The sequence below is a fragment of the Dama dama genome, chromosome 19, assembly GCF_033118175.1.
Source record: "Dama dama isolate Ldn47 chromosome 19, ASM3311817v1, whole genome shotgun sequence".
Classification (NCBI taxonomy): Eukaryota; Metazoa; Chordata; class Mammalia; order Artiodactyla; family Cervidae; genus Dama; species Dama dama.
The window spans coordinates 50,647,887-50,660,899 of record NC_083699.1 but is presented as its reverse complement, the minus strand read 5'-3'; the positions used below and the strand labels follow the sequence as shown (position 1 = coordinate 50,660,899).

The 13,013-nt window shown below is 50.0% G+C and overlaps 1 protein-coding gene across 6 annotated transcripts in view; it reads right to left on the bottom strand.

Moving 5' to 3' along the window:
* Positions 1 to 13,013, bottom strand: part of MYLK (myosin light chain kinase) — a 280,134-nt gene that overhangs the window by 84,216 nt on the left and 182,905 nt on the right. For all 6 annotated transcript variants that reach the window (XM_061166997.1, XM_061166994.1, XM_061166999.1 and 3 more), the window contains 4 exons: positions 8,985 to 9,122; positions 7,259 to 7,456; positions 6,338 to 6,587; positions 398 to 469 (listed from right to left, as the gene is read on the bottom strand). In XM_061166997.1, the coding sequence (XP_061022980.1) occupies positions 398 to 469; positions 6,338 to 6,587; positions 7,259 to 7,456; positions 8,985 to 9,122 (658 nt within the window). The remainder of the gene's footprint in view (positions 1 to 397; positions 470 to 6,337; positions 6,588 to 7,258; positions 7,457 to 8,984; positions 9,123 to 13,013) is intronic.

Here is a 13,013-nt window from a genome sequence, read left to right as displayed (position 1 = left end):
GGAGGAAAAGGGGCCGGGTAAGAAAGAGACGTCAGGGAGAGCAAATCCCCGAGGGAGGGAGGGAGGGCGGAGGAAAGGGGAGGCCAGGGGGGCTGGCCAGGCCATGTTTATAGAAGGGAACTTTGGTGAGAGGCGCTTGCTTGCTTAGTTGGTTTGTTACATCGGTAATGACTTCAGTAGCCTTATAAGGGTGTGTGCAAAAAAAAAAAAGAAAAAAATTTACCCCCCCCCCCCCCTCCCTCATTCCCCTTCCAATCTCTCTGTCTTGGCTCGGGCAGCCTCAGCTAGAGGATACAAACAATCTGGGGCTGCTGAGCTGGGCCTGCTGGGACCAGGAGGAAGGTGGGTGGATAGTGGCACAGGGCCTGGCCTGGCAACCCCCCCGGGGGACACTCACCGCAGGACCGCTCTGGCCGGGCTGCTCTGTAGCATCAGGGACACCTGGCAACTGCATTGGCCAACACGGTTCCTGAAGAATTCAAAGGATCAATACAGATCAAGGGGCTTTCTGGGCCAAGGGCCTGCCTAGTCTAGGGCGGTAGGGAGGGCAGGGCAGGCAGGACCTTGGCCACAGGTTGGCTCCAGGGAAGAGGGGACCATGGACTGAGCTGTGACCCTAACACACCTACACCAGACCTAGGTTTAGGGCAGGGCCCTCCCCGACTTTAGTCACCCTTTATCTTTCCAGTTCTTGCTTAAAAAGAAAAAAAAAAAAAAAAAAGAATCAGCTAAGGTACGCATCCAGAAATAGGAATACTTTTATGTAAGTATATTATAAAAATAATACAATCGGCACTCAGTCAAGGGAGAGTAAAGACTAAAGCTGCTGAGAGCTGTGATGGAGCTGCTTGGTCTAGATTGTGCGGCCCCACTAACCTTGCGCAGTGACCCTGAGTCTCATTCCATGCCCCCTGAATACTGGGGTGGTTATTCCTTCTCCTCACAAGGTGCCCCCATCTGCTGGGTCCCCTCCAGCTGCTCGTGAAATGAAAACACCCTCTAATCCCTAAAGTGACCCTTTTTCTTCTTGTCACAGAGACGGCTCGGGATTCTTCAGCCCAGTGTTAACACTGTCCGTGACCAGCTGGGGAAAGGGGCTCGGGAAAGGGGCTGTACCATTCCCATGCAGTGCTGGGCTTACAGCAGATCAGCCGTCAGATCCCGCAAGGCTGCCATCTGCTGGCAGGTCTGGGCTCTGACGAGCCCAAGAAGGCGCTGCTCAGACCGGGGGAAGCAGTGGAGGCAGATCTGATAGTCAAAGGCGACTCTGCCTGCTAATAACCATGTTTTATGTAGCACCCTCCATCTTTCATGACTCACAGCCACTGTGTTTCTTGTCCCCACAACAGCCCAGTGAGGTTCACAGCATTCTCGTGCCCATTGTAAAGGGAAGGAGGGGAGGCCCAGGGTTTCCAGGATGCTGTGTTGGGCTCTTGGGCGACTGATTTCCTGCACTTGTCCCTATCATGTGCACTTCAGGGGCTGGCACCTGCACCAGGTCCTACCGTAGACCTAATCCATCTCATATATTCCATCTCACTTACTCATGACAGATCTGTGAGGCTGGTGTCAGCAACAGTTTTTACAGGTGAGGAAAATGAGGCTTATAAAGGTAAAGTAACTTTGCCTAAACTCACAGAGCTGGCTAGTAGGGAAAAGGGTTGGAACCTGACTTGTAATTTTCCCATCCCACCCTACAGTGCTCTTCAGTACAAATCTATCCCAGGACATGTGTGTGTTTGTGTGTGTCTAAGTGTATATGTGTATATCAACCACATGTACATGGGATCTACCTGACGGGCACCTGTACCTGCCAGTCCATGATTGGGAACGTGTGTATGTTACCCCCACATGGACAGAGAGCTGAGCACACGTTCCTGTGGCTCTGCCAATGCACTCAAGCAATTACCTTGCTTTGCGTGGCCTCCCTCCCAATGCAGGGCCAGCTCCAGGTCAGGCACCAGCAGCCCACGGTGTGGCAGATGATTCTTGAGGGTCCCGGGGGTCACTATTCGTTCCTCGACACTGGGAACCCACTTGATAGAGGAGAGGTTGGCCTTTCATGCTCCCTAATCTTCTCTCATCTGCTGGGTACCTGCTGGTTACCTTCCTCAATGCTTGGGCTCTAGGGGGCACAGATTCAAGGTTCAGGCACCCCGCTGTGGGCAGTGTGAGTGCCCAGGGTACTCCTTTGCTCCACAGACAGCACTTAGGTGCCTTCTCAGCACCAGGCTCTGGGAAGGCTCAGGCCCTCAGAGCATCCTGGGAGCTCAGCAGGATGAGCAGGATCAGCAGGATCAGCAGGATGAAAACTAACAGGGCTTGGGTGACTCACAGAATAGCCATGGGGGTCACTTGTAGCTGAGGCCTCGCCCCTGAGCACCCTGCTTCTTCCAGGTTGCTGGCTAGTAGGGCCCACTCTGTTCCCACTTCTCTTGTAAGCACAGGGTGTAGGGTCTGGGGTGGGCACGGAGCATGAGGACAGGGTGCCCCAGGGCCGTGTTTTCCGGGGCGCCCTTTTCAACATCTCCTCTGCTGGGTTTCCTCCTGTCACAAATAGAACATAGCCCAGATGCAAATTTAGGGGCAGATGTTGACCACATGGCCATGCTTCACCCCAGCCAAGCCCCTCGGAGGCTTTCAACGGTCGGGTGCCCTGACCCCTGAACTGAAGTGAGCGCTAGCTCCCAATGGGGGAAGCTGGCAAGGGCTTCTGTTGTTTTCTATTACCTGCCTTGAAGAAGGGGGTGCAGGCAGCCTGTTGCCCAATCCTCCTCCAGGCCTCATGCGGGGGCACCCAGACAGTCTGAAGTGGCAGAATTGGGAATACTACAGCAGTCTCACTAAAGAGATCATCTCTTGGCATGATCTCGGGGTCACTATATCTACAGCCACAAACCGAAATCTCTGCTAGACTCTTCTTTTAACTTTGTATTTTGTATCTGAGTATAGCCAATTAACAATGTTGTCATAGTTTCAGGTGGACAGCAAAGGGACTCAGCTATACATATACATATGTCCCTTCTCTCCCAAACTCCCATCCCCTCCCATCCGGTCTGCCACTCAGCATTGAGCCAACTTCCCTGTGCTATACAGTGGGTCCTTGTTGGTTATCCATTTTAAATATTTGGCTAGATTTCTAAGGCAAATCATGGGTTCATGTGGAAAGGTCAGAGAGGCCGGTTACCTGGGACCCACACCCAGATAACCTAACCAGCTGATCAGCCTCTTGGGGCCTCTTTGGGGTTGGCACAGACTCAGTTACAAAGTCAGGCCTGAGGCTGAGGCCTCAACCCCATGCCCAGCCCAGGTGCTGCCACAGAGGTATGGGGCTGTCACTCTGCAAGTGGCACCTTTTGCACCCAACAGAATCCTCTGTGTTCCCTAGTTCCTAAGCCCTGAGTCAGAAGCCCACTCTCTGGTTACAAAATCTTGGACCCTGCCCCACACTGAATCACCCACCCCTGGAATGGATTTTATGTGCAAAATTAAAGAACTAATTTCCTGGCAAGTATCAATCTTTCAAATATTTCAGCTAGAATTTGGAGCTGATTTTTTTTTGACATTTCCCCTTTTAGTTCAGTAGAACTAGGGAAGGGGAGGGAAGGTAAGAATCAACCGCCCGTATGTACCCCCAACTACAGCAGCAACAGACAGCACCTGTCCCACCCCCACCCTCAGCCAAGCTTCCTCCCAGTCTCTGTCCTTGAAAGGCATTCTGTCCTGGGTACAGGTCTGATTTCTCTCTAGGTCTGGGTCTGAGAAAAGTCAGAGGAACCCCTGGCAGGCCTGGCACACACTCCCCAGGGCAATTTTCCATGGACTTGCCTCCTTACTGGGGAAAAAGCCAAGGCCAGGGAGCAGTCTCCCAAAGGAATGAGGAGACTGGACTCAGGGGAGGGGAGAGGGGTGAGGGATGCACGTTTGGGGACCCCAGTGTAACATCCTCTCCCAGGTTTCCCAAGTTCCCAGTGCACTAAAAAAAGAATGGAGGAGCATCTGATTTAAAGACAGAGCTGAGGGTTCCAGTCTGGACTCTGCTACTCACCTTTGGGTGGCCATGACCTTGAGGCCTCAGCTTCCCCCATTATTAAACAAGGAGGTGGTTCAATAACTTCTGAAGTCCCTTCCAGCTAAGACAGTCTAAGTTTTATGACTGTCCCCAGCTGGGCCCAGACAGTCTGCCTGCCGACCTCCCGGTGCAACCCTCCACTCTGGCCTGGCAGGCTTCCCACAGCCTTGCTCTGCTCTTTCCTACCCTCTCACACTCAGGCTATCCAGTGAGACTTGTCTCATTTGCCTCAAAATCCCACAAAAGACTCATCTCTTCTAGGATGTCTAGCTTGAGTACATGAATACTGTCTGAAAGCACCGTTCCTTTCATACAAACAAGCTCTGTTCTAACACAGAATCAGTTTCCATTATTTGCGCTGGCTGAGAGGAAGAAACTATTTTCTCTCTATTTTGGAGGCAGATTGGTCTTCCTGATAATAACTAGTTCAGGAACAAGGCTAAGGCCATCGGTGTGTTCTGAGCATGTTGCTGATGGTGATAGGATAATCAATTGGCCCACAACCATCTCATCAGCTGCCACGGATGTGGTATTACCTCAGGTGAGGTTTGCTGAGCCTTGCCAGCCAAGTAGAATTTCCTAGCAGATCCAAAGATGCCCAAGAAGTAATAAGTGGCTATTTTACTAAAACTGACCAACTATTAGGATGGTTTGTTATGCAGCAAAAGCTAACAATTCAAGTATAAAGCACATGCCCAGAACAGACCCAAGTAGATGGAGCACCTGCTAGGTTTTGTCCTTACTTAGAACAACGCTCCATCATGGCAGTAGCTTTGGCATATGGTTACAGAGCCTGTCTATAGCTCAGAGCCCTGAACACCGTGGGCTCAGTACAGGGAAATGATTGATCCAGGAGAGCAAGCCCTTTGTAAAGAGGCCAGGCACCTGAGCCAGAGCAGCCCAGCCATCTTCAGGATGTGGCAAATCTGTTTGCAGAGTCATGGTAAAGACAAGTGCTCTTCTTCAGTGCTAATACCAACCCTAGGGGCTGGTGTTCTGTCCCCATCAACCAAGGGTGGACATGGAGTTTCAAGAATTAGAGCATTTTAAAGTTGGAAAAATATTTCTGGATCACATCCATTTAACAAATAGCTACCAAATGCTGACTACGGGCAGACAATGTTCTAAGCACTGGGAACACAGCAATGTGCCTTCATGGAGCTTACCTTCCTATGTTTCCTAGAAAGACCTTGAAAGGGAGGAGAAATGAATGGGGACAGTTAATGTCCCTGTAGTGGTTTTAAATGTCTACAAACTCTTTGATACTCCTCTCTCCAAGAGGAGAACTTAATTCCCCTTTGCTTGAATATGGGCTGTACTTACTGACTCATCTCTCATGGATATAGAATGTGGCAGAAGTAGACTGCTGAAGAATGGCCATAGGAGACTGAACCTAGTTGTCTCCCTTGGACCCCCAGATCTGGGGAAGCCAGCTGCAGTGTCATGAAGATGCTCAAACAGCCCTAGGGAGAGGTCCACACGGCCAGGAGCTGAGGCCTCCTGCCAACAGCCTTGTGAGTGAGATGTGGACCCTCAAGCTTCAGTCGAGTCTTCAGAGGCAGTAGCCCCTGCTGACATCTTCATTGCAACCTTGTATAAAAGACTGAGGCAATACCCATACAAATTGTGAGAATATTATTGCTGTCTCAAGCTGCTAGGTATGAAGGTGAAAGATAACAAATAAATTCCTTTCATGGGGCTTTCCAGGTGGCAATAGTGGTAAAGAACCCACCTGCCAATGCAGGAAACATCAGAGACCAGGGTTTGATCCCTGGGTTGGGAAGATCCCCTGGAGGAGGAAATGGCAACTCATTCCAGTATTCCTGCCTGGAAAATCCCATGGACAGAGGAGCCTGGCGGGCTACAGTCCACGGCATCACAAAGAGTCAGACGTTACTGAAGCAACTTAGCACAGCGTATTCCCTTCACAATAGATAACGCTGCTTTCCCAATTTTAATCCATTTTTCCTCAGTCATATTCTTCATATACCAAATAATGGGAGGAACAAAGCCAGGATGTAATAAGATGGAGGACTCTGGGGAATTGAGCTCAGAGGGGAAGGCTCTCAATGAACCTCTGTTGTCCTGAGAGGGAAGAACAAAAGCTTGTCAGCAGCACCAAGCCTGCTCTTTCTTTTCCCTGAAGCCCAGCCCCACATTCTTCTGTGGCTCCTCTGGCTTCCCAGTCCCGAGTAGTGACTTTGCCAGGAGGTAGGAACTGGGTGGGGAGGGGTTAGAGGAAGTCAGCAGGGCATGCAGACTCACTTGAGCAGGATCTCATACTGGCCGGCATGCCAGGGCTGCACGTTTTTCAGCACCAGGGTGAACACGTCCTCATTCTGTAGCACCTCAAAGTGGCCAGTGTCTCTGGAGAGGGCTTTGCCATCCCGGAGCCAGTGCACAGTGGGGAAGGGGTCGCCGGCTATGGCACAGGAGATAAGGACACTCTGGCCCAGGCAGGCAGTCACTGAGCGGGGCTTGCTGATGAACCAGGGCTGGGTGCCATCCTGTGGCTCTGAAGTTAGCAGAGTATTGAGTTAGAGAGGAAGGCCTTTCAGCCGAGAACATCCGTTCAATTCTCCAAGGCGGTGAAGGTCAGAAGACAGCATGTTACCCAAAGAACAGCTCATCCAGAAATGACTCTTATTGAACACTCAGAGAGAGCACCTCGTTCTCATGGCAAATCTGTCTTGGTTGCTTCTCAGAGGGCAATATTAACATGAACTTGTATAGCCAAAGCAAGGGGAAGTCACCTAGAAGGTACAGGGGCACTGGGATAGGTAACAATGATCTGTATGATGAAGAGCTGTCACTTGCTTGTGTGTGCTTAACTTGTCTCTCCTCTTAAATATGGGTTCTCTAAAGGCAAGGGCCCTCATAGGCCCTCACCTCCAAAGTGTGTTAGGAGATTTCTCTCCTAGCACTCTATGCAACTGCTCACCAGTAATCCAGGGAGAGTAGGGGTTTCTAAAGGCAGGGAAGGGTGGCTCCACTCAGCCAGAGCCTCAGATGGAGGATGGGGACCTGGTCGCTGGGGCTGGGAGGGAACCAAGGGAGCAGAGGAGATGGCAACAAAATAGGCTCACACGGTTTCCTCATCTTCAGATCATCTTTGGAGAGACTGTAACCACATAGCTACCTCGTCCCTGCCCCGCTTCTGGTCACCAGGTCACAGGTCAGCCTCACCTTGCACAGTGAGCACGGCCTGTGTGCGGACCTCTCCAGCGCTGTTCCAGGCCTCACAGGTGTAAGTGCCCGTGTCCTCCGGGAACACTTCCTGGATACACAGGCTGTGCTGAGTGCCTCTCTGTTCAAAGTGGAAGTCCTCGGACTCCTGGATCTCATTCCCATCGTGAAGCCAGATGACCTCCGGGGGCGGGTTCCCTGAACGGAGAGGAGCAGCAGGGGGGCTGGTCAGAGAGGTGCTTCCCTGGGCTGTGGGCAACTCTACTTAGTACTGTGACATTGCATTGCTTCAGTCTTCCCATCCATAAATATTCTAACCCTACCTACCTCATAGGTTTACTAGGAGGGTTAAATAAATTAATACCACCCCCTTAGCAGCCCACTAGAAAAGCCGATTAGAGCAGCACCTGGAACAAAGAAAGTACTCAATACATGTTCATTATAATTACTTAACAACAAATTTGGGAAAACCAGAAAGAACCCAGAAGTGGAAAAAAAAATATGATTTCAGAGATGAAAAATACACTGGTAGAAAAGCTTTTAAAATCAGAATTCAGACTGATAATGCTGAGTGGTAGCTGGATCGGTGGGTTGCAGCTCTGTTTCCTGCCCCGCACACCTCACACAGGACTTCACAGAAACTCCCTTGTCAGTTTTCACCAAGGAAAGTCTCCGTTAGCACTTCATTTTGGTACCATACAAATGTCCAAGGGTGAAGAGGGGTGTCAGGCTTTCCAGACCCAGCTCATAGTGGATGGCATTTTCAGTTTTTGCTAGTCTACTTCCCTGGGGGTAGCTTCTAGCAATTTTGGGGGGGCATAAAACAACAGCCACCTGTGAGGGTTCCTCTGTGGTAAGAGCTGAGCCATGGTGCTCTGCTTCCAGGGGAGCAAGACCCCAGGAATAGCTGCGTGGTGTTGGGCTCTTTCAAGGGCAGTGAAGACCACCACCTGCCTCAATGGGGAAGCCAACCCCATGTCTGGAGGCCGGGGGGGGGGGGGCTCTGATTTTTAAACTTGAGGAGTGTGTGCAGGGAAGGGGACCCAGCCTCTGCCTGCATTATCCAGGGACTGCCTCCAGCCTTTGGGAGCAGGGAGTTCACCCTGAGACCACGGGTTCTCTCCCAGCTCATCCTTATCGCCTTTGCTCCAAAGAAACTGAAAAGCCAGAGAGGACCTCCAGGCTGTCAACAGGACTTATCAGAGGCCAGCACAAGTCTATGTCATTAAGACTGTGCCAGGAGATTCCCCAGGCTTCGCTTGCTGGCTTCCAGCAAGGACTGTGACGTCTTCCACTGGGCTGCTCATCCCATGCTCTTGTCACCCCATCCCTATTTGAGAAGGCCTCTGTTCCATCTTCTTGCCATAACATTTAAATACAGCAACTATCTTTCAAGAGTCTGGGAGTTCTCACATCATCTGGTTTTGGACCAGTGTTCACAATCTCCAGTTACACTGGCCACACTATGTTTTCAACTAATCCCCCAACTCTCAAGCATGGCCATCTTTTTCCCCTGAACCACTTAACCTTGAATCCAGAAAATCCTGCCCAGAGAAAACAGAAAAGAGGGGCCAAGAGGCTTCATTTTTTCAGGTCCATTGACTGACAGTTCCAGGCTGATTTTCTGATGGATCAATGAGCTGAGCAGGACATCGGGGAGCAATGCCCATGTTGCAACCATGCCCATTTTCATGTATACCCCGAGGAGAGAGACATGGGGACAGACCTGACACCTGGACTGTCATGGTGACCTGGCTCCCGTCCATGACTTGGAGATCAGAGAGGCCCTGCAGGAAGAGGGGCGCGATGGGCTTGTTGGGGGCTGCAGGCAGGAGGTACTCACTCTTCTCCTCACTCTTCTTCTCTGTGTGGCAAACAGAATGTGGGGTGAACATTCACTCATTCATTCCACAGACACGGAATACACAGCATGTGAACGTGCTGGGGCTCATGTTCCCACCAGAAACTGACTACTGCCAGATAAGGAGTGTGGGAGGCCCAGGAGGCCCCTCGGAACAAGATGGGCCCATTTCCCTGCATGGCATGACAGTGCTCTTGCCTCCCAGCAGGAAGGGACGAGGCCTCTGGAGGGCCATGTCCAACCTAGGCTCTGGGTCCCCAGGAGCACTTCCAGGGGATAGAAGTGGTGGGGGAGAGCCAACGCTTGGCATCCTATGAGATTTTTACCCCTTAAATTTTATTTACTCTTTTGAATAAGTGATACATTCATATGGCATAAAGTTCAAAAGGTACAAAGAGTATGTGTACAGTCTCCCTTCTACCCCTGTCCTCTGGCCCAATATCTCTCCCCAGAAGGTTTCCAGCTTCTTGTTCATCATGCCAATGATGGTCCATGTGTATAACACACAATAGCACATAGGTATACACTTTTATTTTTCTTCTCTTAAAGACTGATAGCAAACTATATACAATGATTGGCACCTTGCCTTTTCATCTAACAATACAGTCATCCCTTGCTATCTGCAGGGGATTGGTTCCAGGACTCCTTGCTGATACCAAAAATCTGCAGCTGCTCAAGTTCCTTACATAAAAAAAAAATAGCATAATATTTTCATATAACCTAAAATCCTCCTATATACTTTAAAATCACCTCTTGATTCCTTATAATACATAATACAATGTAAGCACTATACAGTTGCCAGCACAGCAAATTCAAGTTTTGCTTTTTGAAACTTTCTGGAATTTTTTTTCTCAAATATTTTTGATCTGCGGTTGTTTGAATCTATAGATGCAAAACCTGCAGGTACAGAGGGAGGACTGCATATCTAGATGTCTCTCATAAAACAGAACTAGAGAGCGTCTTCATGGTTTTCTGTGACTGTGAGGTGCTCCCCTACCATCTCCTGAGACTTTAAGCACTTCAAGAAAGTCAAAGACACTACATCATTAGAATGGCTAAAGTTAAAGACTGATCATCCTAAGGACCGTGCTGGCGAGGATGTGGCACAACTGGAGCTCTCCTACACTGCTGGTGCAAGTGCAAAATAGCTCAGACCCTTTTGAACACAATCTGACAGTTTCTTAAAAAGTTGATTAACTTTTTAGCACATGATCCATTCATTCTATTCCTGGGTATTTAAACAAGAGCAAGGAAAGCACATGTCCAAACAAAGACTTGTACACAAACCTTCATAGCAGCTTTCTTCCTAATAGCCCCAAACTGGAAAAAACCCAAATGCTCATCAACAAGTGAATGAATAAACACACTATGATGTATCCATATCAATGGAATACTCCTCAGCGCTAACAAAAACACTACAACAAGGACACATCTCACCAAAATTACACTGAATGGAAGAAAGCAGACCAAGAAAGTATACTGGGTGATTCCATTTATTTAAAATTCTAGAAAAAGCAAAATATAGTGACAGGTTGTTTGGGGCAGGGGTTGGAGGATAGATTGTAAAGGGGCATAAGAAAGCATTTGGAGTGAAGGAGATGTTCATTTCTTAAAATGGTGGTGAAGGTTTCATGCATGAAAGTTCAAAGTAAACACCATAAATATATGCAGTTTGTTGTACAGCCAAAATGGGGTGGTGGGGTGGGGTGAATCTCTCTCTGGGAGAGGGAAAGAGTGCCCCAGCTAGCCAAAGACAGAAACTAGAACAACTCTCTGGGTTCAGGGCTGGCCCATTCACCCCCATTCTGTTCTCTGGGGGAGGTAGGGTAACAAACAGGCTTTCTTTCATTCTCAGGATCCTCCCTAAGCTGGGCTCTGACCTGCCTCGCGAGAGCCAAAGGGAAAGGGGCAGCGGAGAGGTGAGCTGGTGTGTGTTTCCCACAGCTCCCAGCTGCTCAGTCTCTGATCCTGCCCTTCGTCCTGCGAGCCACACGGTTTTGATCTTCAATAATTCTTTTTCAGTCTTTTTGTTTTTGTCTTGGTGGGGGGTGGGGGGAGGTGGGTCTGGAGCGGGCAAGGGTAGAGACAAAGAAGGCTATGGTATCTCTAAGGTAAACTCTAAGTTTGGGGGCAGGAGGACTGTGGTATTTTGAGTTCTTTTTAGCCCTCAGCCACACAAACCAGATCTTCTCCTGGAAGCCTGTAGCCATGACAATACATTTCTAGGCTGATTTACATACCTGGGAAAGGCCTAACTCCAAACTGGACACTAAATGAAAACAAAATATGGCATACTCAGAGCATGCCCTGCACAGCCTCTGGGGATGAGGGTGGGAGAGGCTGGGAAGACCAGGCAGGTGGAAGGACAAGTTTCCCCAAGGCAGGTGCTGTGTGAAGGGCGTGGAGCCAGAGTGCAAGGGGACACAGGACCCATGACCAGAGGACAGGTTCTCAGAGCCAATCTGCCCCAGCCCTGGCATCATCGCCTCTGACAGGGGCAGCCAGACACCCTTGGCAGAAGGCCCAAACAATGGGCTCGAGGGACCCAATATTGGGAATGCATAGATCTCCCTGGGCAAGCAGGCTGCCTCGGGAGAGTTGAGGAATTTCCTCTCACACAGAACGAGAAGGCTCAAGGACAAAATGTTTTTGCCTGTCCAGAGCCCTCCCAGTTCCCGCCTCTCCACTGTCTTGGCCAGAGTCCCAGCTTCACAGAGCTCCCTGCAGATGGACTCTCATTCCCAGATGCTGCAGGAACATCAAAACCTCCAGCTCCCTTTCCTGCAAGCAGTTGACAGCTCCTCTTTGACCCCTCCATGTGTTAGGTCTTCCTACTGCTCAGTTTCCAGGCCTGGGGCTTTGGCAAAGCCAAGCCACCCTACGGGTCTCAGCCAATGCAACTGAATGCCTGTCTGCACCCCCTGCCCTTAGAGGGTGTTCTGGGCACTGCCTGCCATGTGACACTCACTGGTTCTCTGAAAGCCACTGAAATGTAGGATCTAAGGCTGGGACTTGGTCTTGGGCAAGGCACTGTCTCTTTCTAAAGCTTGACTTCCTCAACTGTATTTAGGGGAATAACAGTACTATTACAGGACCTGGGGGATTTAAAGAGATATTATATGAAAGTACTTTGTCCAGCTATCCATCACCCACGTTCACAGGTGTGTGAGGCTGGCATGAGCGCTCACTCACACCTACCTCTTGGGCTTAATTACATGGTGGATTTATCAGCAGCAGAAGAGCAAATGGAACCTCACCCCAGGATTAAAGATTCTCATTTTTATGTCACCTAAGGGAAATACTGTTAGGAATACAAATGTGTTGCTTAAAAATATCATGGATATATCGAAAGTAAACCTAATTTTGAGAACAAAATTTCAGTGCACTCCTCCAGAGAGAGATGAGTGACAGTGTCTGAATTTGTGGAAACTGCCCCAGGCAGGCATTTAATTCCAGTGTCACCCATCATCTCTGACCCTGTTGTTGCCTCCCCAGCAAGGGCCCCACAGCAAGAACAAGGAGGAGAGGGAAGTGATGGGGAGTAAATGTGCAGAATGAACCTGTTCTCAAGCCTGCCGTTCAAGGTCACATGGGACTAGAGCCACAGAGAGCCGGGCTTAGCCCCAGTCGCTGCCCCAGAGTCTTCACAGAATGAGGAAAACAACCAAACCTCCCCTGCAAACACACTCTGGGGTCAGATCCCGGAGCCACTGAGGATGTCAGTTTTAGGGCAAGCAGCTTCCTTAGGCAACCCCAGAAAAGTAGCCCTAACTTGAATCCTGAAACCCCAGCCCCAAGCCCACCACCCAGCTTTACTGGAGAGAGGCTGGGATGTGCTCCGGTGAAGTAAGGTACCCAAGGTCCCAGAGCCAGTGACAGGCAGACTGAGAGCTC